The sequence below is a fragment of the Dendrobates tinctorius genome, unplaced genomic scaffold (assembly GCF_039654945.1).
Source record: "Dendrobates tinctorius isolate UK_male_01 unplaced genomic scaffold, ASM3965494v1 ptg000041l, whole genome shotgun sequence".
NCBI classification, from domain to species: domain Eukaryota; kingdom Metazoa; phylum Chordata; class Amphibia; order Anura; family Dendrobatidae; genus Dendrobates; species Dendrobates tinctorius.
The window spans coordinates 2,221,613-2,246,652 of record NW_027361709.1 but is presented as its reverse complement, the minus strand read 5'-3'; the positions used below and the strand labels follow the sequence as shown (position 1 = coordinate 2,246,652).

The 25,040-nt window shown below is 45.6% G+C and overlaps 1 protein-coding gene across 5 annotated transcripts in view; it reads left to right on the top strand.

The window, feature by feature from the left end:
• CCDC174 (coiled-coil domain containing 174) overlaps positions 1 to 25,040 on the top strand; it is a 38,109-nt gene that overhangs the window by 3,433 nt on the left and 9,636 nt on the right. For 2 of the 5 annotated variants that reach the window (XM_073574988.1, XM_073574985.1), the window contains exons 4-11: positions 5,019 to 5,077; positions 6,375 to 6,543; positions 7,406 to 7,501; positions 9,876 to 10,012; positions 10,169 to 10,263; positions 10,451 to 10,586; positions 12,847 to 12,984; positions 13,068 to 13,300. In XM_073574988.1, the coding sequence (XP_073431089.1) occupies positions 5,019 to 5,077; positions 6,375 to 6,543; positions 7,406 to 7,501; positions 9,876 to 10,012; positions 10,169 to 10,263; positions 10,451 to 10,586; positions 12,847 to 12,984; positions 13,068 to 13,300 (1,063 nt within the window). Of the gene's footprint in view, positions 1 to 5,018; positions 5,078 to 6,374; positions 6,544 to 7,405; positions 7,502 to 9,875; positions 10,013 to 10,168; positions 10,264 to 10,450; positions 10,587 to 12,846; positions 12,985 to 13,067; positions 14,033 to 20,662; positions 20,741 to 20,850; positions 22,205 to 25,040 lie in introns of those variants that run through there. The other 3 variants (XM_073574986.1, XM_073574987.1, XM_073574989.1) reach the window with 3 other exon arrangements.

Genomic DNA, 25,040 nt, shown 5'->3' with positions numbered 1-25,040 from the left:
GGAATCCCATAGCATTGCATGGGGATGCGTTTTTTAAGCGTTTTCACTGCCTTGGAAACGCATAGACGCAACGTGGGCACATAGCCTTACCCTTTGATGGTATTTAGATGTTGCTGCTTTCCTTGCCTCCTCATCATGGTTACGGTATCCCTGTGGGATGCTGAGATACTTGTAGCATGTCTGTACATCTGCTATGTGCCCTGCTGGTAATTCCACTCCATCGGTCTTGACTACCTTGCCTCTCTTTATTACCAACCGGCCGCACTTCTCCAGTCCGAAGGACATCCCGATGTCTTCACTGTAGATCCTTGTCAGGTGGATCAGTGAATCGATGTCTTGTTCGTTTTTCACATACAGCTTGATGTCCTCCATGTAGAGGAGGTGGCTGATGGTGCTTCCACCCTTGAACTTGTATCCATAGCCAGACTCTGTAATTATCTGACTGATGGGGTTCAAGCCTATGCAGAACAGCAATCGGGACAGTGCATCACCTTGGTATATGCCTCATTTGATGGTCACTTGTGATAGTTGACTTCCAATGTTATTCTACATAGCCCCATTGCGTTCCTGAGGAAGGTTCTTAATTTCCTCTTGACATTATAGAGAACCAAGTATTCACAGATCCATGTGTGTGGCATTGAGTCATAGACTTTCCTGTAGTCAATCCAGTCAATTGCTCTGTCTGGATCTTGAGTGACTGCTCTCTCTACTAGGAGCTGGTGCTTAGAGCCTCTGGTGTCGGTCCCGATGCCTTTCTGATCTGGATTCATGTGTTTGTTCATGTGGTTTTGATGCCTGACAGGAGTTTACATGTTGTTGTAAGGCAGGTTATTGGGTGGTAGTTGGATGGAACTATTCCTTTGTGAGGATCCTTCATGATCAGCACTGTTCTACCTTGTGTTAGCCAGTCTGGGTGGTGGCATTTGGTTCGTCTGCTTTGCCATGTGTTCACGCACCGCCAGTAGGTGTGGATCATGTCTGGGCCAGGTGCTGTCCAGCTCTTCATGTTCTTGACCCGCTGTTGGATGTCTGCTTCTGTAATAGTGACTGGTTCTTTCTCTAGGTGGTTGCTGTTCCTCCAGTCTCTGCTATTGGTGGAGTTGCTGCCTTTGTGCATTTACTTTGTAGTTGGGAGTACACCTTGGATGGTTCTCTGGAGAACAGGGCATTTATCTTCTTGGCCTCAGCTTCTCTAGTGTATCTCCCTAGTCTTGCAGCGAGTGCTGTGAGCCTTTGTTTAGCAGTGTCTAGGGCTTCAGTCGAGGTCAGGTCTTTGTACTTGTCCATCTTGGTCTTATTCTTGATCTTTACACCAGTCTGCATTTCTGTTAGTTGACTGACTTCCCTTCGTGTCACCTTGATCTTTGTCTCCAGTCTTCTTTTCCAAGGTGAGCACATACTTCTGTTGTTCTTGCTGGTTGTATAGCCAGGCATTTCCATGATTGCTGAGGTAGTAGCATAGATCAGTTTGTTACACATGTGGTCAAAATTGTTGGTACCCCTCAATGACAGGAGTAAAATTGATGACAAATCAGAGACCGATAATACGAATGGTAACAAAAGAGCCCAGAAAAACTTCTAAACAGAATAAAGGTGAACTTCAAGGTCAAGGAACCTCAGTGTCAGATCGCACTATCCGTTGTTGTATGAGCCAAAGTGGACTTCGTGGGAGACGACCAAGGAGGACATCATTGTTGGAAAAAAAAAAATCATAAAAAAGCCAGAATGGAATTTGCCAAACTACATATTGACAAGCCACAAAGCTTCTGTTAGAATGTCCTATGGACTGGTGAGACAAAAATGGAACTTTTTGGCAAGGCACATCAGCTCTATGTTCACAGATGGAAAAATGAAGTATATCAAGAAAAGAACACTGTCCCTACTGTGAAACATGGAGGAGGCTCTGTTTTGTTCTGGGGCTGCTTTGCTGCATCTGGCACAGGTTGTCTAGAATCTGTGCAGGGTACAATGAAATCTCAAGACTATCAAGGGATTCTAGAGAGAAATGTGCTGGCCAGTGTCAGAAAGCTTGGTGTCAGTCGCAGGTCATGGGTCTTGCAACAGCATAATGACCTTTTAAAAACACCCAAGAATGGCTAGGAGGAAAACATTGGACTATTCTGAAGTGGTCTTCTATGAGCCCTGACCTAAATCTTATTGAGCATCTTTGGAAAGAGCTGAAACATGCCGTCTAGAAAAGGCAACCTTCAAACACGAGACAACTGGAGCAGCTTGCTCTTGAGGAGTGGGCCAGAATACCTGTCGAGAGGTGCAGAAGTCTCACTGACAGTTACAGGAATCGTGTGATTGCAGTGATTGCCTCAAAAGGGTGTGCAACAAAATATTAAGGGTGCTTTCATTTCTGTCCAGGCCTATTTCATGAGTTTTATTTTTATAAAAATTCTGTAGAAGCTTGGCTGAAAATCAGTGTCTGACTTTCATTTGTTCATTTTCATAGATTTTTGATTTATTATTACTTTTGTCAGATTCAAGATATTTCTGTCACCATGGTGGGTTTTTCTGTCGTTAAATGAGGGGTACCAACAATTTTGACCACGTGTGTAGTTTGGTTATGGTATTGATGCAAGTGCTCTATTGGCATCTTCTAGCATACTGTCCGGTGGTGTTTGGTTGAGCCTTGGCAGTCGATCTCTGGTATTGATCTTCTGTTTCAGACCAGCTGCAGCGCTCTCTAGTTGCAGGGTTGGATCAGGATCTTCAGGGGATCGCACATGTTCTTCCAGGTCTTCATGTGGGGTGGTTCTGTAGTGCAGTTGATCCGGCTTTCTCTTGATGATATTGAAGCATTGGGTGACTAGTTGTTTTCTCAGTCACTGGGCATGCAGGTCTCGTATCCATTCAGAGTTTCCTCATACACAATTTTTTCATGTGCCAGAATGGAAAATGCAGCTGTGGGGGTTAAATTAAAGGAAAATATATTATTCCGGGCATTCTCAGTTTCAAAGAACGGAATCCATCGCTGGACGGACAGCGACGGATCCTGCGCCCATAGGCTTCCATTATAGCCAACGACGGACAACGCTGGATCCGACGCTGTCCGACTTTTCGACGTACACAAAAAACCTTCCTCTGTCCGTTGTCTCCGGACGACGGACAAAGATTTTCCAACTGATCCGTCGGACGACGGATGAAACGTGCGGCCATCCGTCACAATCCATCGCTAATACAAGTCTATGAGAAAAAAACAGATCCTACGGCATCAGTCGCTGGATCCGTTTTTTTTTTTTTTGTTTTGTTTTGTTTTTTTTCAAAAAATGACGGAATGTGTCTGATGGGGGAAAAAAACTGATGTGTGAAAGAGGCCTTACCAGGTCATTTTTGCAATGAAAGCCCTAAAAATAAAACCCAAATAACAATGGAGGAATTATGTGGGGTTGTGTTTTTTTTTTTTTTTTTTTTTTTGTTTTTTTTTTTTTTGTTTTTTTTTTGTTGGTGACTTTTCTTTTGTGTGTTTGACTGTTTTTAGCCCGTTAAGATTTTTTTTTTTCCCTGGTTTTTCCTTATAATTTATGATAAGGGGAATTTCGTCCCTCAAGCCTTCATACGGCTGTGGCGATGGAATAAGAAAAGTCATGGCTCTTGAAACAAAGGGAGGAAAAAACAAAAGCGCAATAAGGAAAAACTCCCCAGACATTAAAGGGTTGATGAATCCGCAGTGTAGACCTACTGTAGCAACACCCTATAAATTAACAATGACAGTATGGCGGCTGTGAGCTTCGTTCTATGGAACAGACCTGTCAATCATCTATAGTGGTACTGGGGCTTCTAACTATATTTTCTGAATTGTCTGCAGTCCGGTTTTGATTCTTTCTGCCCACGCGTCATCTGCGGCCCGTCTGCCCACGCGTCATCTGCGGCCCGTCTGCCGACTCTGCCCACGCGTCATCTGCGGCCCGTCTGCCGACTCTGCCCACGCGTCATCTGCGGCCCGTCTGCCGACTCTGCCCACGCGTCATCTGCGGCCCGTCTGCCGACTCTGCCCACGCGTCATCTGCGGCCCGTCTGCCGACTCTTCCCACGCGTCATCTGCGGCCCGTCTGCCGACTCTTCCCACGCGTCATCTGCGGCCCGTCTGCCGACTCTTCCCACGCGTCATCTGCGGCCCGTCTGCCGACTCTGCCCACGCGTCATCTGCGGCCCGTCTGCCGACTCTGCCCACGCGTCATCTGCGGCCCGTCTGCCGACTCTGCCCACGCGTCATCTGCGGCCCGTCTGCCGACTCTTCCCACGCGTCATCTGCGGCCCGTCTGCCGACTCTTCCCACGCGTCATCTGCGGCCCGTCTGCCGACTCTTCCCACGCGTCATCTGCGGCCCGTCTGCCGACTCTTCCCACGCGTCATCTGCGGCCCGTCTGCCGACTCTTCCCACGCGTCATCTGCGGCCCGTCTGCCGACTCTTCCCACGCGTCATCTGCGGCCCGTCTGCCGACTCTTCCCACGCGTCATCTGCGGCCCGTCTGCCGACTCTTCCCACGCGTCATCTGCGGCCCGTCTGCCGACTCTTCCCACGCGTCATCTGCGGCCCGTCTGCCGACTCTTCCCACGCGTCATCTGCGGCCCGTCTGCCGACTCTTCCCACGCGTCATCTGCGGCCCGTCTGCCGACTCTTCCCACGCGTCATCTGCGGCCCGTCTGCCGACTCTGCCCACGCGTCATCTGCGGCCCGTCTGCCGACTCTGCCCACGCGTCATCTGCGGCCCGTCTGCCCACTCTGCCCACGCGTCATCTGCGGCCCGTCTGCCCACTCTGCCCACGCGTCATCTGCGGCCCGTCTGCCGACTCTGTCCCGCTGTCCTCAGGATAAGTAAGATGACTGGTTCCCTTTAACCATTTGGATTAGTTGTTTCCAGACGGTGACTTTCTAGTTGATGCTTTAACTATAACTCCCAACATCCACGAAGAGCATGTGGCTACTAGAGCATGCTGGCAGTTGTAGTTTCACCACATCTTGGAGGCTGCTGCTTCAGACTGCTGATAACTTTTTTTGTGAATTTTAGGAGGCGGTTGGAGGAGAAGGCTCAGCTGTACGAGAAGATGACCAAGGGAGACTTTCCAGGTAAATGTGCGGTGTCTTCTTGTGATAACAGAATGGAAAAAGGGCTTTAAAGGGCAGTGACTCCATTTTAAAGGGATTAGGCATGGACCCTGCCTCTCTCTAGGAATGATGGTGCAACTAAATGAATGGAGTAGGGGGGATACTTCACCAAACTCCTGCATTGAGGGGGCTCAGGATCCCGGTGTTAGTGATCTCTGTGGCCTCCAGCTATCAGGCATTTCTCATTCATCCAGTGGTGATTTGTGGGAAAACCCCTTTAAGGAGACAGGAGTCTGATTTTCTGTTGAGTGGAGGCAGTGCTCAGCTAAAGCCCCTCAGCCACACATCTCAATATGGGGATATGTAGGGGTACATGGTGCCCTTTTTTTTTAACTGGGAAATTATGGGGATTCTGCTGTTTTTGGCATTCTGGATGACAGAAAGGGGGTCTTCAGTGGGGGACCCCTTGTATATAATACTCATTTGTCCTGACAAGAGAACTAGAGATGAGAGAATGGAGGTAAATTAAATTCACCTTGAGTTTCACCTAAAATTCGGATTTCCCCCAATCTGAATTTTTCATTACTTGCTTTGTGTCACTCTATCAAAATGGCAAGTGACTGGCATTGACAGAAAAGGGGTTAAAAAAAAAAAAAAAGTCCCCTATTTGCTCCCCTGTCCCGCCACCGCAGCTGCAGCCTCTTCTTCTCCTCTACATGTGGCGTCGTCATCATCCTCCATCTTTGTGCACCGGGGTTTTTCACTGTATACATCATGTCACAACGTGCGTCGTGAGTTCTAGTCAGCATCTTGGACAACATGAGTCGTGTGTCGGAGGCGTATTAAGCATTAGAATCCCTGGCTCAGAGAGAAGATGGAGGACGTCCTGAGCCGAAGAGCAGACCGGACGGAGAGCGGCGGTGGTGGGACCGGTGAGCAGAGAGGACAGTAACCTAGAGATATGGATTTGGACTCGTAGGTTCCCCTTAAAGCTTTGTCAGGTTCGGATGGCACGTCTCTACCTGGAGCACAGCGGCATTGTGCTGGTGTTGGTCGCTGCGTCACCCCGGATCTCCGCGCTGCCTTCTCGTCGGCACTCGAGCTCATTACTGGAAGCCGCGGCTGTGATTGCAGCTGCTCCTTTCATGCCGGAGACGAGAGCCTCTTATGTGGAGCTCTTCACACACTCCATTTGCTTTTTTAAGTTCTTCTGCCATGTTGAAGTGCTGCATCAAAGCCCCGACATCGGGGGCCATTATTACTGGAGTGGACGCAGTTCTCCTTCCTGCTCCTCACACAATGTTATCCATCCCCACAGATGAGGAGACCGAGGAGCTCTACCTGGTCGACTTTGCGCAGAAGATCATAGACAAGAAGAAAGAGATCCAGGACATCTGTCAGAAGGAAAGGAAGAAAGCGGAGATGGCGGAGGACGAGAGGACCCCCGATCTCCCCATTCCTGCTCCGCAGAACCCCGGGGAAGAATGGTTGGTAACGAGCAGTAATGATGATCTTACTGATTTTCCAGCTCACTGTAAAGTTTAATCGTCCTAATAAGTAGTTTTGAAACTTTCTGACATCATGCGTCAACTTTTCGCCATTATCCAGATGTCTGCTTGCTGTCGGTGAGTGGAAACATTCTGGATTACATCCCGATGCTGAAAATTGGGACAAACCCAGCACTTCTCAAAACTGAGGGCTTGCTGCAATTTTATATATACAGTGTATATTGGACTCAAGGTATTGTTACCTGCACTGATACATTGTGGCAAACGAGAAAAGGAAAGAGATTTATGTTGCAGATGTTTGCTCAAAAGGGATTGTCTAGGCTGCAAACAATTGGCGCAAACTCTCCGCTGGGAGACATATCAGGTCTGTTCAGAGTTTCTGCTTCTGGATGAGAGGAGAGTTACCATTCACTGACTGCAAGCAGACATTTTGGAAATGAAAAGTTGTAGAACTTTTCACATTACAAGATATTTTCATGAATTAGGTTAAAATAACTGGATGCGTCCGATCACTATTGATTGGGGCTCTGGAAACAGCCGGATGGCCGTGCCCTTCTTTCTAGAACTTCCATAGAAGTTAACGTCAATCACGGGAGCCGTGTGAGTCCCTGTGATTAAGTTTATTGCTTCGGTGATGGCCCGCGTAAGTCCAGGTGACTTCTCTTACCCCCAGTTATTGGCTGTTATCGCAGGCACTGTCTGTGTCGCCCTCTGCAGGGGACACATGGCATTACACAGCAGTTTTATGTTCTGCAGTGACATTTCTGCGTCGTCATGTGACAACGGAAAAGTCTATAAAATGGGATAATGAGGGGATTTATGGCGCTTTGTCTCCCTGCAGGGTGGATTATGTGGACTCGCTGGGCCGCTCGAGACGCTGCATGAAGAAAGATTTACCCGATCTCTTGAGAATGGATAAAGATCTGCAAGGAAAAAAGTGAGTGTTGTGGGCGAAGAAAGATCGTAGAGAAGGTTGATCAAAGGACTGGAAGTGGTTTAAGAAAGCTGAACACTGTTTTTTTTTTTTTTGTTTTTTTTTAACCAACAAATACTCATAATTCAATTAAGAAATGGAGATCATAAGAGTTTTTAAAGCTAAAAAATAACAAATTTTATTATGCATATTTAAAATATGAAACAGAGCATAAATACTAATAGGACACAGGGCAAAGTTAGTATATCCTTATAAATCACAATTGTGAAAAATAGCACTTAATAATGAATAAATAAGTCTTTAAAATCCATGTGCACAAAGTTACCATTTATAAAGTGCAAATGTGCTATAATAAATCAAAATAGTAAATCAAAATGTGCACAAGTCAAATATAAGGTGCAAATGGTTCTCCCCTATAATGAAAAAACACCTGGCTATCTGCCTATTAAAGAGCTGGAGAAGTATTCCAATGCTCTGGTGTCAGCAGGGGAAAAGAAACTCCAAACCTAAATGCACTACAAACTGCACTAACGCCCATATAGCATTATGATACTTAGTGCATAAAGCCTTAAATTAAGGGAAAAAGTGCTATGGAATATAAATTGCCATATATGTGCAAAGTTACATGAAATATGCAGTAACGCTGCCCTGGCCAGCCGCCCCTACGCGCGTTACGCCGCACTTTATATTCCATAGCACTTTTTCCCTTAATTTAAGGCTTTATGCACTAAATATCATAATGCTATATGGGCGTTAGTGCAATTTGTAGTGCATTTAGGTTTGGAGTTTCTTTTCCCCTGCTGACACCAGAGCATTGGAATACTTCTCCAGCTCTTTAATAGGCAGATAGCCAGGTGTTTTTTCATTATAGGGGAGAACCATTTGCACCTTATATTTGACTTGTGCACATTTTGATTTATTATAGCACATTTGCACTTTATAAATTGTAACTTTGTGCACATGGATTTTGAAGACTTATTTATTCATTATTAAGTGCTATTTTTCACAATTGTGATTTATAAGGATACACTAACTTTGCCCTGTGTCCTATTAGTATTTATGCTCTGTTTCATATTTTAAATATGCGTAATAAAATGTTTTGGGTGTTTTTTAGCTTAAAAAACTCTATGATTTCTATTGCTTAATTGAATTATGAGTATTTGTTGGTTATATTGCATGTGAGTTGTGCTAATCCTGGTATTAGGGAATTTTTTGACCCTCACTGGTTGTTTTTTTTCTTGTGTACATGCCTGGCCATAGCGACATACGGCACAAGTCTGAGAGAACATGGGAAACCGCTATAACCCTCTCTGACTTAGGATGTACCAGTAAGCTCTACAGCTGGTTCAGGTATATGGATCGGGCTCAGGAGCTGCGCTCACTCCGGACATGACAGGTGCTGGATGTGTTATACAGCTGACACCTTACAGCAGCGATCGGAGCTCATCTCTAATTGCTGCTGTTTAACCATATAGATGCCACAGACTGTCAATTATATGGTTCCTAATTGTGTGCGTAGTGATGAGCGAGCATGCTCGGATAAGGTGTTATCAGCCCATGCTCATGTCCTATCCGAGTATTTTTGGCATGCTCCAAAAAAATGTTGGATTCCCCACAGCTGCATGTCTCATGGCTATTCGACAGCCACTACATAAGCAGGGGCTGCCTAACAAACAGACCGCGAGACATGCAACTGTGGCGACTCGAGCATTTTTTTTACATTTTTTTTGCGCACGCCGAAAATACTTGTTTGGGACACGAGCGTGCTCACATAACACCTTATCCGAACATGCTTACTCATCACTATGTGTGCGACACAATCACAGGGAACCATGTCAGCCAAGGACCTTTTGAAAGTTGCTGTTATCATCATCATCATCACCACAGCAGTAACGTATTCCTCCAGTTTACTGCACAATTTACAAGTCATGGAAATGGACTGAAAAATTAAAAAAAAAATGTTATTGCTGCCTTGATAAAAGTCTGATCTCTCCAAATATAAAACGAGTCATGCCATAAAGAGGAAATGCAAGAATCGCCATTTTTTTTTTTTTTTTTTTTTAGGTTTGGTTAGCTGTGAGAGAACCACATTTTCAGCAGAGTGATTGGGATTCCTGAAGTCTCGTGCACACACTGCTTAATTTGTCCTTGCAGTTTTTGAAGCTTTCTTATCTGTGGATTGTCAATTCTGCCGAATGAATAGGAAACGGTGCATCAAAAATTCACATATTTTATGCCAAGAGATGTTTTAGTCCATAAATGTCTGCTGCAAATACTTACCATGTGAACATGCCCATAGGAATAGAGTTCTGGCTGCTGCTTTTGGATTTTAATTTTCTTTCTTGACTTCAAAAATAATCTTTTTTTTTTAAATCAGACCGGTCTCCCAGGAGAAGACTTTATTGTCTGAAGATATGAGGAGGGAGATGCAGAGAGAGCAGTGGGAGCAGGAGGAAGAAGAAGCCATGAAGAGGCCGATGGGACCAATGCATTACGAAGACATAAGAGACAGCGGTAGGTTGCCCGGGGCCGCATGGTGCTGCTCCTTGTGGCCCTGTTGGACTTCCACTATTATTAGTCCTGGAGCGTTTTAAGATTTATAACTCACAAACGCGATGACCCGACGACCATCAGACACTGATGTTTTGGGTTTTTCGTCTATGATTGCAGAGGCCAGGCAGCTAGGCGTTGGTTACTTTTCTTTTGCACGGGATGAGCAAACCCGTCAGAAGCAGATGGACACCCTGAATATGCTGCGAGATCAGGTGAGAGGTGCAGCGCGGCTCAGAAATGACTGCAATGCATGAAGCTGTGGTTGCAGATGCTCCGGGGTTGTTTAATATCGGAGGAAAGTTGTCCCGGAGAGCGTCCGGTCCTCTATAATCCCTTCCCCTGCACTTCTGATGTTCCAGCAGCGATTACGTATGTAACTTATTTTACTTTTTCTTCTAGACTGAGGATCAGAGGGTGAAGCGAGAGAGATTGAAAGCCAAACGTAAGGCGATGCTGGACTCGCGGCTCGCCAAACTGCGACAGAGGAAAGTGAAGCAGATGAAAGGGGAAGCAACCGAACCGGAAGTGGCTGCAGGTGAGAATAAAAGCCCCAATGCCGTCCACTATGGAGCTTATCTAGAAATGATAAAATGTTCTGATACTTTGTTTTTTCACTGTTTTTAAGATCTCTGCTTACTATAGGTAAATGGAAACATTGTTTTCACTCAAGAGACACAAGTCTTTGCTTAAAAGTTCAGGGTTCTTACTGAACAGTTAGGCTGTGTTCACATGTAGCGTGGGTTTTTTTTTTGCGATTTCGCGGCATTTTTTTTACGCTCGGAATCGCCGTGAAAGCGCATCCCATGCAGTCCAATGGGATTCCGCAATGCTGTGCTAATGCTGTGGATTTTTCCGCTGCGGAATCACATAGCGGAAAAATCTGCAGCATGCTCATTCTTTTTGCGGAATCGCAGGGATTCCACACCCATAGGAATGCATTGCAACGCTCATTTTTCGCATGTGGCTATGCCCACCATGCGTGAAGTGAGCGCTTCATGTGCGGATGGTACCCAGGGTCTAGAGGAGGAGAGACTCTCCTCCAGGCCCTGGGTACCATAATCCTGTATATAATAAAAATAAAACATAGTTATTCTCACCTTCCGATGGCCACCGGAGTCCTTCCCGCCTCTCACCACGTTCCCGGCATCTTCCGGTCCCAGTAATGCTTTGCGCGAATGGTCGCAATGACGACGCGCTCTCGTGAGCGTGACGTCATCGCAGGTCCTTCGCACAAAGCATTACTGGGACCGGGAGCACCACAGAGGAGATCGGGGGCCGTCGTAAGGTGAGAATATTATTTTTTACATTCTACCTTTTACTACTGATGCTGCATAGCCAGCCTCAATAGTAAAAATTGGTCACACTAGTCAAATACTGTGTTTGACAGGTTGGTCACACTCGTCAGTCAGTTTTCCAAGCGATGCTACAGATCGCTCGGAAAACGCTAGTATTCTGCAAGCTAATTACGCTTGCAAAATGTTTTACGTGGGAATTCCGCAGGCGATTTTCCTGCGGCAGGGAGTTGTGGAATTGCCGCGCAAATTTCCGTGCAATTCCGCACGTGTGCACATAGCCAGACTTTGAGAGAGAGCGAGAAGTTTTTTTTGTTTGTTTGTTTCCAGCTCCAAAGTTCCAGTCTCCATTGATTTTCAATGGGGTTTGGGTTCATGTTCTGGTACACGGAATTATCTTTGGACTACAGTTGGGTCGGGTATCAGAAGCCGAACTTCCACGTGTCCGCTCCTCCCTAGTTACAGTGTATCGGAGCACTCGGACCACGCAGCTTTCTTCATTTCACATTCTTTAGGACACTTGGAGGAGCTGACACTGATTTGACCCCCTTTTCCAAGGATGCAGCAGTGGGAAGCATTCCTACATGTGGTGGCCAATGGTTGTGTGATTTTTTTTTTTTTTTTTTTTTTTTATTTTTTTTTTTATAAAGGGCAATACTGCAGGATATTCCCATTTCACTACTGCGGTGGAGGCATAGTGAGAGACTTCATTCAAATTGTTGCAGAAAAATCTGCTGTGAAAATTTACAGTGATGGGGAATAAAAAATATATCTGCATTATATGTGAGGACTCTTTCTGCTTTGCTTTGATGCAGGATTTCATTTTGCATCTTAAAGGGGTTGTCTCAAAGTCCTATCGTCAAGAGCGCACCGGTTCCCTGTCTCGTGACTTCCTACTTGCCAGGGTCAATGCACTCCTGATGAGTGACAGTTCAGACCAACGTTATTCTTGTTCTGTGGGTGCAGACGTGCTGTGATGCTGCAGGCAGAGACTGCTTTATCTCTGCAGCCCCGGAGGATCGCGGGGACACTGCAGCCAATCAGCTTCAGGGGGCAGCGCTTACAAGTTCTGTATCAACGAGCTTGTAATCACTGCGCTTCTTGCCTAGGAGACCAGTCACTACTGATAGACCAGGGCTACCTGCTGCTCTAGGCAATGAGTAATAAACTGCAGAATTAAAAAGCCCTCCATTCTTGAGCACAGAGGGGATTTTTATGTAAAGGTAAATTGCAGCGTTGGTTGTTTCTGCAAAAATAAACCACAGAATCCATGGCAATAATTCGCTAAGAAAAAATGCAGACAAATTGAGGGGTTTTTTTGTTTTTTTTTATGTGTAAATTAAATTTTGTGGGATATTTTTGAGCCGAATGTGAATCCAGCATCACACGGTGGCCATTCAATAACACGAGCCTGGCCCATACTTACTGTGTAAGCGCCATGTTACCCCCTTCCTCCTAATCTAGTCCATCCCCAGAAGTGACCCCCTCCGTGTGTATTCTCAGGTGAAGAAGAGGAAGACGAAGTGATTGGACCAGAGCCGGCGGTTCCAGTGGAGCAGAAGAAAGTGGAGGTTGTTGTCCAGGAGCGGAAGGACACCAGATCCGGAGCTCCGCACGTCAGAGAGTGGGACAGAGGCAAACGTAAGATGTCTATACATTATAATCATCGGTGGTATAAGGCCGAGGACTTCGTTCCACTATAACCTTTTACTCCTTTATTACAGAGTTCACGTTTGGTCGATGGTCGAAAGTCCAGGATGACCTCAGAAACGAGCGAGACCCTGATTTCGCTCCTCCATCCTTCTATGCATCAGATCAGCGGAAATCTGAGAATATTCAGAACAGCAGGTGGAGGCCGGCAGGTGGACACGACCAGTCTCAGGAGGAACCAGGCCCCCGTCAGCAGCGGCCCCTGGATGAGAAGAGCTTGGATGACATGCTGTCATACTATAGAAAGGTGACCTGATAGTATGGGGAGGCAGGATGCCGCCTGGGTGCTGGTCTGGGGGTGGAAATACAATAAACTATTCACAAATAAAAAAGATTTCCACCATTTACGCAAGGAGTCGGATGGACGGACTGTGTGTTCTGCTGCCGGTACAAGGCCAGGGGCTCACGTCCACATAAGTGGCACCTGCTGGGGGATGTGTCGATGATTGACATCACTCATGCACCAGTCCTGGTGATGTCTGTTTTTGCAATTATGGAGGGTCTCCACACCAGAACCCCTGCAGAAAAAAATCTTCTGACATACATCAAAAATTTTGCAAAGTGGATGTTTATTTTAACACTGTTAATGTCTGCATACAACTGGGACCACTAGAGAAACACTGCTCTGGAGAAAGGTGGGGGGTGGGGGTTTAAGGCTTTTCTCCTTTCTGGGAGGAACCTGCTCATCCAAAGCCTCCTGATTCAGGTACAATACCAGAACTATAAAACCAGAACTGTTCAGCCTTTAAGATGCGGCTTGTGCCTGTAAATGCCATTCAGAGCTCTGGGAAAGCCAGACGGGCCACCGTGATGGAGCCAGACTAGCAGCAGTATACTAGTGGTGTCCCTGATTATCACTCCGGGAGTCCTGGATAGCGCTCACTAATGACATGGCCCCCAGATGACTTTTTGTAATAATTTGCAGCCGTTGCATTTTATAGGAAACATTAAACATTAATTGGCTCTAAATACCAAGTAATTGTGACGTTCCCGTCTCCATTGTTCTCCGGAGCTTTCGCCCATCGTCTCCTGAACCTGCGCTGCCCCCATCTGCCTGGCCTTCTAGGCGGAGACCTTTCCAAGTCTTCCCGGAGGCTCCATTACCCTTTTCCTGGTGATGAACGTGCAGATCCATTGCCGGCGCTCGCTGTGTCGTTGCTTCTTTTATCCAAATGTTTATACAATCGGTGCAGTTTTATCTGATCTGAAGCTAATCCATTACAATGTGTGATTACCCTGAAGAGCTTTCATAGGGCCGACAGCAGCGTCCACGCAGGGGGGCAATTAGCCCATTCCTCACTCAGATGTCTGAGCCGCATCATCCGCTGCTGACTGCACAGGTTCCATAGTGCAGCGATGACGGGAAACCAGGGAGGTTGTAATAATGTCTGGGCTCCTGGTGTTGATGCATGGTGTGCGCTGCCGGGAGGGGAGTGGGATTCTGCTCTACCGGACGCTCTGGGGTCCTACACAATGATTTCCTACACAAATGTTTGCAGAAGGGAAAGTGAGACTCCAAAGCTAAACACAGTGAACCTAAAACACTGCCTGAGAGCATCAATCACTGTGTTGGCAATGTTGACGCCGTAAGTCCCCTGTGCAGTGACAGCCGTTGCGCCCCGGTAATGGCGTCGGGCCGGCGGCACCACTACGACTGTTCCTTCAGTTCTGGCACTTTTTATGTGGTCACTGTACGGTTCTGGTGGTATTTGGGGTCTGCGGAGTGTAACTTACAGATGTGTCCCCCCCCCCCCCCATCTTGTCCTGATAGCAGCTGAATGCCATCTGGCATCGCTCCGTAGTTTGGGGAGGTTTCGGCTCAGAGGTTGTGATTTGCTGTGTGTTATTTTGAAGGTTTGTCATCCTCTTGCGTCCTCCGGATTTGGAGCAGTGGGTGGATTACCTATTATTAATCCTGATGCCGTGGACCTGCGGTGCATCACGCCTATTTCTGCTGCAGATTTACCTTTCTAGTTCCTCTGTGGGGAGTAGGACTTTTGGCCGACTGTGACAATCATGGGAGTATTACCTTTGTCAGCCGACATATCTTTGCTGTAGAAGATGTTCGCTTTTCGCAAACTCTGATGGAGAAAGTTGCATTTCTTGAGCCGGGGAACTAAAAAAAACCCCAAAGTAATAGGGTTAAATTTTACCTTTTCGGCACCTATTGACGTCACAGGAAACTGTTTTAATTTTGTGCTTGATTCTTATAAAAACAAAGTTTATATTTAATTTGATCAGCAGCAATTAAAAATCGTTAGTAAGCCGCATGCCTATAATAGTGCGCGATCTTCTGCCTGCCACCAGGGGGCGTCAGAGCTCCGTGCTGGATTGCTGACTGATCGTCATAACTGAAGGTGTTGTTTTCTCCAATGTTACTGCAGGGGATCGTCTGGCTAATACAGGAGGGTCGTAAATGGGGAGCACACTCCTTTATTACCCCAAACTTCCTATATTTTGGCGGTGAATGCCGCCATGACGTGCTCTTGTTTTCTGCTCCCTTTTTGTACCTGTTGTGCCCTTATATCTGGGTCTGACCCCACACACCCTGGGTACAGCACGGACCCCGATCTAGCCATGCCCCGCACTCCTCTTCTGCATTTTCCTGTTTTTCTATAGCTATTTACATTCCGATGGCAGATAAAGGAAGGAAACCTTTTGGGGTTAAACGTCCACCATCTGGGCCCGCAGTGAGTCCGAGCTGAGCTGCGGCTCATTCCCTATGGACAATGCAGGAGAAAAATACAAAACAGGATAAATACATTATTTCGTCTTTTCCTAACGTCAGGAATTTTGCAAAACAAAAGCAATGTTTGATGGGAATTTGCATCTGAACCGAAAGATCAGTGAGGACAGGAACGAGCCCCTTTGTCTGGTGTACAGCGGCCCATGTGCTCGAATGCCGGGGGGGGGGGGGGGGGGCAGCCTCTTCTGCTCCGAGGGTCTCAATCTTAAGGGCTGTAGGAAAACTTTGAGGGTCATTTGGAAAGTGATTTGCCAATAGGGGTGGATTGCACTTGCACGTCCGTCTGACGCCTTCTCCCCCATTCTGCTAATATTTGGGCCCCCGCCGTGCACCATCACCGTCCTCGCTCCTGTCGGTGCATGCAAGATATGTGATGAGATGGCATTGTGGGCTGTGGTGTAACATGAAGCCTATGGGCCCCAGTGCAGAAGCTCCAACGGGACCCCAGTTATTGCAAGACTTTAATAGTAATGGTCTTTTCATATATGCCAAAAGGGGTCCCCAGGACCCGGGTGCTATTACACCCCCTGCACCTACTGTAGTTATGTGCCATGTGTCGCTCCGGACGGACGGCTGTGCGCTCTCCTGACAGTCCCCGCACTCTCCTGACAGTCCCCAGACCTCTCCCATAGTAATGATTGCATATTAAGTCGCCCAATTCTGTCTTTTCGGGAGATAAGCGACACTTGGCTTAGGAGTTTCCATCTCTAAAAGTTCTGCAACTTTTCCATATACTTTGTTTCCGTTCCTCGTCGTTTTTTAAGATCTCTTCTTGCTGTCAGTAGATGAGAAATTCTTCTTTACATGCACAGAAGGAAAATCTCCACTTGTCTATTATTTCTCACTGCTGAGGGTTTGTTACAGATGTATCCGTATAAAGGAAAAAAGTCCTGTATGGAGTGAACCCTGCTACAACGTGTCAGTGCAGATGTCAAATGTCTCCGAGGATACGATTGTAGCGAAGCCTCATAGATGGCCGCCCTTGCCCGAAAAGCAGCCATTGTGACCGCTCGTGCGCCAGAATCCACCCAGCACACCGGGAGGTGACCGGGCCGGACTGGACCTGGGGAAGGCTGGAAGATTCGCTGACACATTGAGACGTGAGCGCCGTATCCAAATCGGCTGCTTCTCTCCAGAATCCACAGGGTTAAATAACTTTCTACACCTCCGTCCTGGAGACACTTAATGAATATTAATCTGTGTGGCATTCTCCGCAAGATCGTTAATCACCGGCATCTAATCCTCAAAGTGAGTTCTGCTCAGTGCAGTAATTAATACCCTCTAATTATAGAGACGCCGGGGTTTTTAATTTATTTATTTTTTATCTTTTAAACATTTTAAAGAGTGGAATTGATTGTTCCTGACAATAAGGGAACAAAGATGGAACAAGCCGGGGTGTCAGGAGCCGAGTATGGAGGAAAACGCCAATAACTGTGCGTGATGGTAAGAAGGGAACCAATCACTAAGAAGGACTGTGAGGACTGCCCCTCGAAATAAAATCCTAACCAGTCGCTATCCAAAAACTACAGAACTAATGTAAATGGCAACCAAACAAGCGGGAGGCAGAGAAAACCACTCATAGCTGCCATTACCAACACGCAGCATTCCACAGCAACTCCACCAGCAGAATAGTGAGTGCAGCTCTGGAGTATAATGCAGGATGTAACTCCGGATCAGTAATGTATGTACACAGTGACTGCACCAGCAGAATAGTGAGTGCAGCTCTGGAGGATAATACAGGATGTAACTCAGGATCAGTAATGTATGTACACAGTGACTGCACCAGCAGAATAGTGAGTGCAGCTCTAGAGTATAATACAGGAGGTAACTCATGATCAGTATTGTAATGTATGTACACAGTGACTGCACCAGCAGAATAGTGAGTGCAGCTCTGGAGTATAATACAGGATATAACTCGGGATCAGTAATGTAATGTATGTACACAGTGACTGCGCCAGCAGAATAGTGAGTGCAGCTCTGGAGTATAATACAGGATATAACTCAGGATCAGTAACAGGGCTGTGGAGTTGGTAAGACAAACCTGCGACTCCGACTCCTCAATTTCCCTTACTCCGACTCCACGACTCCGACTCCCACACATATTGCTTATATTTAAGTGAAAAATTTATTGTAGTACAATGTGAACCTCAGACATTTAATCATTTTTATGATCCAATAATCAAGATATTTAGATAGAACAGAATATATATTGGTGTACTACCCGGTTTTCATTCTTTTTGGTACAGATACGATATGGATAGACAGATATGGATAGATAGAGCAGATTTCTAATCTGCTTTTGCTATTGAGTAACATTATCTATGAGCTCAAAAACCTTTCAGGTGATGCAGTTTTTTAAAAAGCTGATCGGCTTTTGCAGCTGAAAAACGTATCCTCAAAAAACACAGCAAAAACGCTGTGTGTGAATGTAGCCTTAGATCAGGAATATAACAGCCATTTATAGGACATTTCATAACTTTCCCAAACTCCTATGAAAAAAATATTCAGCACATCCTGCATTGAATTACTGTACCCAATTTATTATATATTTTAGGAGTCGGAGTCGGTCCATTTTATACCGACTCCGACTCCACCAAAATGAGCACCGACTCCACGACTCCGACTCCACGACTCCGACTCCACAGCCCTGATCAGTAATGTAATGTATGTACACAGTGACTGCACCAGCAGAATAGTGAGTGCAGCTCTGGGGTATAATACAGGATGTATCTCAGGATCAGTAATGTATGTACACAGTGACTGCACCAGCAGAATAGTGAGTGCAGCTCTGGAGGATAATACAGGATGTAACTCGGATCATGAGTTAGCAGCAGAGTTGTTAATGTCTCCTTGACAAGTTTCTCCATTCAGCCTCTTTCCGGATTTCTGTGCATCTGCAGAATCTATTCCAATAAATTAGCGGCTTTTCCTTGTGAGTCTCACATCCCCAGACTGTATTATGTCTCCCGTTCTCTGCCCTGACACCTCACAATGAATAATGGGGTTGCAGCGCCGATTCTTGTGCATAATGTTGATGGATTGTTGGGAGATAGCGGAGCGCGACCCCAAGCTGCGAACATCGGACGCCCCAGAATACGGCACATTACTGCGAATACGAGAACAAGTTAGGGAGCGAGAGTGAGAGCGCTAATTACAGACTGCAAGATAACGAATTGGCTTAACAAAGCAATTAATCAGCAGCCCATCCCCCACCCCAAAGAGAACAACAGGAACCAAAGCTCTGGAGTTAATTGACTTGAAGTTAATTAATAAAGAAATTAGACTACCTGACAGGCCGGGCAGCGAGGAGGTGGACACATTGCAACTGGCCGAGACAGAACTGCAGCAACGGATCCAAGGGCTGAGGATCTCGCACTGTACAGCAGCTGCGGAACTACAACTCTCAGCATTTACTGATGTCAAGAAGAAAAACCGCAGTTGTTTGGGAATGGATGCGCGTAATCCTAAAAGCGCTGCAACTTTCTAAGTTTTTTTTTTGTCAATTTCTTGCAATTTTCAAAATCTCTTCTTACTCAGAATATAGGTGGAAGGGAAGTGACGAGGGTTGTGAAGAAGCGTTCTCATTGCGGACCATGCAAAGGAGCCTGCTATTATGAGAGTGGACACTAGGGGGCAGATTGAGTTTTCACGAAGGCAAACCTTTATATTGAGGACTGTAGAGATGATGACCGACTGATTCTCTGATTAGTAGAATATTTCAGTAATACTCCCTTTCCAAACACAAGGTCAATCTGTCTACTTTATATCTATTTAATCTCTCTGCCCCAGTTTAATAATGAACAAACAATGTATATACTTATTATTGGAAAGGGTTCTCTGAGCACACTGGAATATTCATTATTTTTGGAGGTGATTTCATATTTTTTTATAATCGTAATATTAATAAGGTCATAAGTCTTTTTATGGTCATTTTTAGGTCCAACATTTTGTGCGAATAACTCTCATACTGGGAGGAGCTTACCATCTAGTTTACTGTTGACTTCAGTGAATATGTATATGCACTATGCAAGGAGCTCCCCCTAGTGGTGGCTGCAGACAGGATCTTATCATGCATCTCTGTATACAGGGAGCTCCCCCTAGTGGTGGCTGCAGGCAGGATCTTATCATGTATCTCTGTATACAGGGAGCTCCCCCTAGTGGTGACTGCAGACAGGATCTTATCATGTATCTCTGTATACAGGGAGCTCCCCCTAGTGGTGGCTGCAGACAGGATCTTATCATGTATCTCTGTATACAGGGAGCTTCCCCTAGTGGTGGCTGCAGACAGGATCTTATCATGTATCTCTGTATACAGGGAGCTCCCCCTAGTGGTGTCTGCAGACAGAATCTTATGTATCTCTGTATACAGGGAGCTCTCCCTAGTGGTGACTGCAGACAGGATCATATCATGTATCTCTGTAAACAGGGAGCTCCCCCTAGTGGTGACTGCAGACAGGATCTTATCATGTATCTCTGTATACAGGGAGCTCCCCCTAGTGGTGACTGCAGACAGGATCTTATCATGTATCTCTGTATACAGGGAGCTCCCCCTAGTGGTGACTGCAGACCGGAGCTTATCATATATCTCTGTAAACAGGGAGCTCCCCCTAGTGGTGGCTACAAGCTGACAGCATTTTTTCATCTTTAGCTATGACAATGCAGGGTTTTTAGAACTCTAAGTGGGAAAAAGAATTGAACTTTATCCACTACAAAGTTTTTAATTTATTTATTTATTTTTTTTATAAAGGAACAGAATTTTGCACCTAGTTAAATTAAAAAATTATGGCAAAATATTCTAATCCCGGCTTAGCACAAACTTGTGTGATAGTCTGGCACACACTGTCTGCATTGTCCGTGTGACAGGCACCTGGGATGAAGCAGCATTTACTGCATTCGCTCCTCCAGAATGGGTCGGCGGTCGGTCAAGTTAATGTTCCTCAGGTAAGAGCGATTTGTTCCTGTCTAAATCAGTTTATTCCAAGCTTCCAATAATCTATCACTCTATTGTCCTTAACAGGTCAGATTATCAGAATTTTCCTCTCTTTTTCTAGAGCTGGTGCTGGGATGTACGAGGACATGAGCCATGCATAAAACATGAAGCAGAACGATCCTGAGATCTATGTGCAAATTACCTTCCTGAAAAATAACAGCGTTTATTTGCAAATTCGACATAAAGGCGAGAATTCCGTTTTCAAATATTAACGAGAATTTCCAGTTCTTTGTGCTAAAAATATAAAGAATCATTTATCACCTCTTTTTATTGCTACTTCCCCTCCCCCTCCTCCTCCGATAATATATAAAAGTGACCGAAACAATGAAGAGGAAGAGATCCGCTTGTATGTGCCGTCTAGTACGCTCCGAAGACCCCATCCAAAGCCATGGGGGGGCACAGACATTACTGCTGGTCAGGAATCTATGACGGAACCTGCACCATACAACATCCAATAGAACCCGATTACCGGACTGATACATTGTAACAAAACCCCAATCAGTGGAGTAGAGAGCTGATTGCTGATATGGCGATGATTGTCTAGACTGGATACAATGGTTACGCGCTCTCAGCTTTATCACACGTTTTCATTCGCTGGTGGTTGCGGTCACTGACAGCAAGCGGAGATGGTGGCATAGAATTGATAGGCAAAGTCTTAGAAAAGTTTGCCGAAGACTTGATTATGGATTATGGTCTCCAGCCTGCGGCTCCTCAGCCGTTGCAGAACTACAGCTCCCAAAATGCCCTTTGACATGCTGGGAGTTATAGTACTAAAACACCAATCCCGCCAATCTAATTTAGGAAGTTTTTGTGATAATCTGATTCTATAAGTGACACGAGAAGCCGTGATGTAATTTCCTCCTGTGGACGGACGGTTACGGAGAATTACCGTATCTCTCGCTGATTTTATTGCTGCCCTGTCTAATAATAACAGGATCACAAAGCAGAATTATCGCCCCCCCTCCCCTCCTGCAGCTTCATCTAATGGAAGTTTTACGACTGTACGAGGATTGCTCGCACACCGCACTCCGCTACTTCAATAACCGTCCGCTGAGCCTGGGGATCGAGGGAAGAGCAAATAAATCCAGGGTTTTATTCCAAGCTTCACTTCCTTCTGATTCTCTGGGGGTGAATTGGGGAGAGGAGAATTAACTCTGCAAGAGCCGGATACTCCGCGCTGCTCCGTAGAATGGGCTTTGGTTACGATACCTGCAAATCCTTAAAGGGAAAGTAGAGAGCAGCCGCCTCCTTCACTAGCAATTCCTATGCAGGTCTATGGGCCCTTAATATCTGCGCCTCTGAGAGACGGCGACTGGCACAGAATGGGCTCAGATATTGTAAAGACGGCAATGGCCCTTTATATGGACGATCGCTGTGTAATGCAACAAATCTGCAAAATTATATAATTTTTTTTACCTCTTTTGTAAGATCTCTGCTTGCTGTATGTGAATTGGCGCATTATTGTATACCGTTAAATGCTAAAAAAACAAACATTCTGACCTACACCTGCTCACACAAGTGATAGGTTGGTTGCAAAGTGTCTTCATCTGCCATAAACAGGCTGGGAGGGGAAATCTTTTTCCTGGATTCTAGGTAGTTGGCTTTTACCCATCCTGGTAACACTTCAAACACTGTAACGTACCCTCAGCTGTGAACGGGACTAGATCTGTGCTGGCACATGATAATAATCATTGGCAGCAAGCAGAGTTCATAAAAGAAGGGAAGAAATTAGACTTTACTTACATTGGGCCAGAAATAATGCAAAGGTATAAATTGTATAAGACCTGCAACTTTCTAAAAAACTTGTAGGATGTGATTTAGCGGCCCCTCTGCAGGAATCTGGTGCACAAAACGCAGTCTTCATAGATTCCCTCTTCCACACCTTATATTCCTTGTACAAGATCTGTACTTCATTCATAACCTGAAAGACCTCACAGCTGAAGGTTTGTTACAATTGCATCCAGAACATCCTCTGTGAGCTGGACATGAGCAAAAATCACCTTTATGTCTAGATAAATTGTTACGTTGTATCAGAGCCACTACAAATGTATCAGTCTGGAGTCCAGACAATTTATCTCACAGAGGATTGTCTACACGAGATACAAATGTAACAAACCCTCAGCTGTGAGAAACACAAGCGCCCCAATTCCTCATTGCTTTTTCTCCAGTTTTCTGCAGTAATTTGCTCTTTTTTAGTGCCTTTAGTATCGGGACCTTAGTCTCTCAGTGTACGGGCTCTTTAAGACGTAAGTGTGGTCCGGTACGTGTGGTGACCAATTTCACAAGTACTGGAGACACTTACACCCATATAAGTGAATGGGTCTGTGCACATTTCTGTGTGTTTCCAGGGACCATGTGTCCGTGGGCAAAATACGCTATGTCCGTTTTTTAGCTGCAGCACGGGCCGCAAAACACCCCGCACACGTGCACACTGATGACACACGAATGACATCCATGTGTCATCAGAGTGCACGTACTGGCACCTGGGAATCAGCAGTACTGTTAGCACTGTTCCCAAGCTCCAAGTGCTGAATACGTCTCTCATCATTCTCTCTTGCTCTGCTGGCAATCACTGCGAGCAGAGAATAAGCGCTATATTCAAGTATAAAATGAAAAATCACATTCTACTCTCCTTAACACCTAATCCTCTGAAGCATTTGTCCCCTGCAAACAAACAAAAGAAACAATATCCCTCACCTGTCCGAAGTTGAGAGTTTCCGGTCACAGGCGTCATCTGATGGGACTATTACACCCATCAGTCTACTCCTGCTGTTGCTGATAACAGTGGGATCAGACGGCACCTTATGAGAGTATTCATCAGCCTGCGCTGTAAATAAATTAATAAAATAAATTAATAAATTTTAAAAAATGGACTGGGTTCCCTGTATTTTTGATAACTAATAAGGCAAAACTGACAGCTGTGGGCTGCAACCCTCAGCTGTCAACTTTATCAGGCCTAGTTATCAAGAATAGAGTGGTCCCCTCCCCATTTTTGACAACCAGCCAAGCTAAAGCAGACAGCTAGGGGGCTGGTATTCTTATACTGGTAAAGGGCCATGGATATTGGCCCCCCAAGCTTAAAAATAACAGCCTGCAGCCTCCCAGAAAAGGTGCATCTATTAGATGCGCAATTTTGGTGCTTTGCTCAGCTCTTCCCACTTGCCCTGTAGCGATGGCAAGTGGGTTGATGTCACCTTTGTATTGTCCGGTGACATTAAGCCCACAGGTTAGTAATGAAGAGTCGTCTATAAGACACCTCTCCATTACTAATCCTATAGTTGTATGGTAAATAAAGACACAGCCAGAATACAGTCCTTTATTTGAAATAGACACCATTTAACATTTTTATTTAAAAATAACAAACTCAGTTACACTCACCTAAAGCAAATCTGCTGAATACCTCGTCTCCTGTAAAAAAAAAAAAATAAAATAAATAAAAAACAATATCCCTCACCTCTCCGTCGTTCTATCCCACACCATAATCCATTTTTAGGCGATAACTAGTTTTGAACATGGATGGTGCCAAAATGTGACAGTCCTGGCTGAGAACCACTGAAGAATGAGCTTCTGTGAGCGCAGCCTCAGTGACTAGCGATCATATCATCGAGGTTATTGCCTGTCATTGAAGCTGCTTTCCCAGCCGGGTCCCCGAACTGTGGGGACCTCAATGAGCGTGGCACTGTACCGTGAGACTTTTTCCTCATGGTGCTAACAGTGATCTCCCGCAGTTCACCGTAAGGTCTGCTCTAGCGAGTCATTCTCCCCAGGTCTTCAGCGTGAGCGGTCGCCTGCTGGCAAGCAAATGTTGCACAGAATGATGATTACGGCGTGGGACACTATATGGATTCTTTCAACTTTCGGACAGGTGAGAGATATTGTTGTTTTGTTAGTTTATTCTTAATTTTACACTTCAATACAACTCTTAACATTGTCCCCTGCTCGCGCTGATCACAGGAAGAGCAGGGGATAATGATGAGAGCCGTCTTCAGCACCTGGCGTCTGAGAGCAGCGCTTTTCTCAGGCGCCGGTACATGTGATATTGATGCGATACACGGTTGCCACAAGTATGAAACACATGTATACTGATCTCTCCGGTACTGGTTTTTCCACCATTGGAAATATCAGGACATATAAAAGAGCCCCAAGTTAAAGTTGTGTTTAATTTTTAAGTATTTTTTTTTTATTAATATTTTTACTCCACAACTTTTTTTTTTTTTTGGATGTATTAAACAGATTTAAGAAATGCAACTT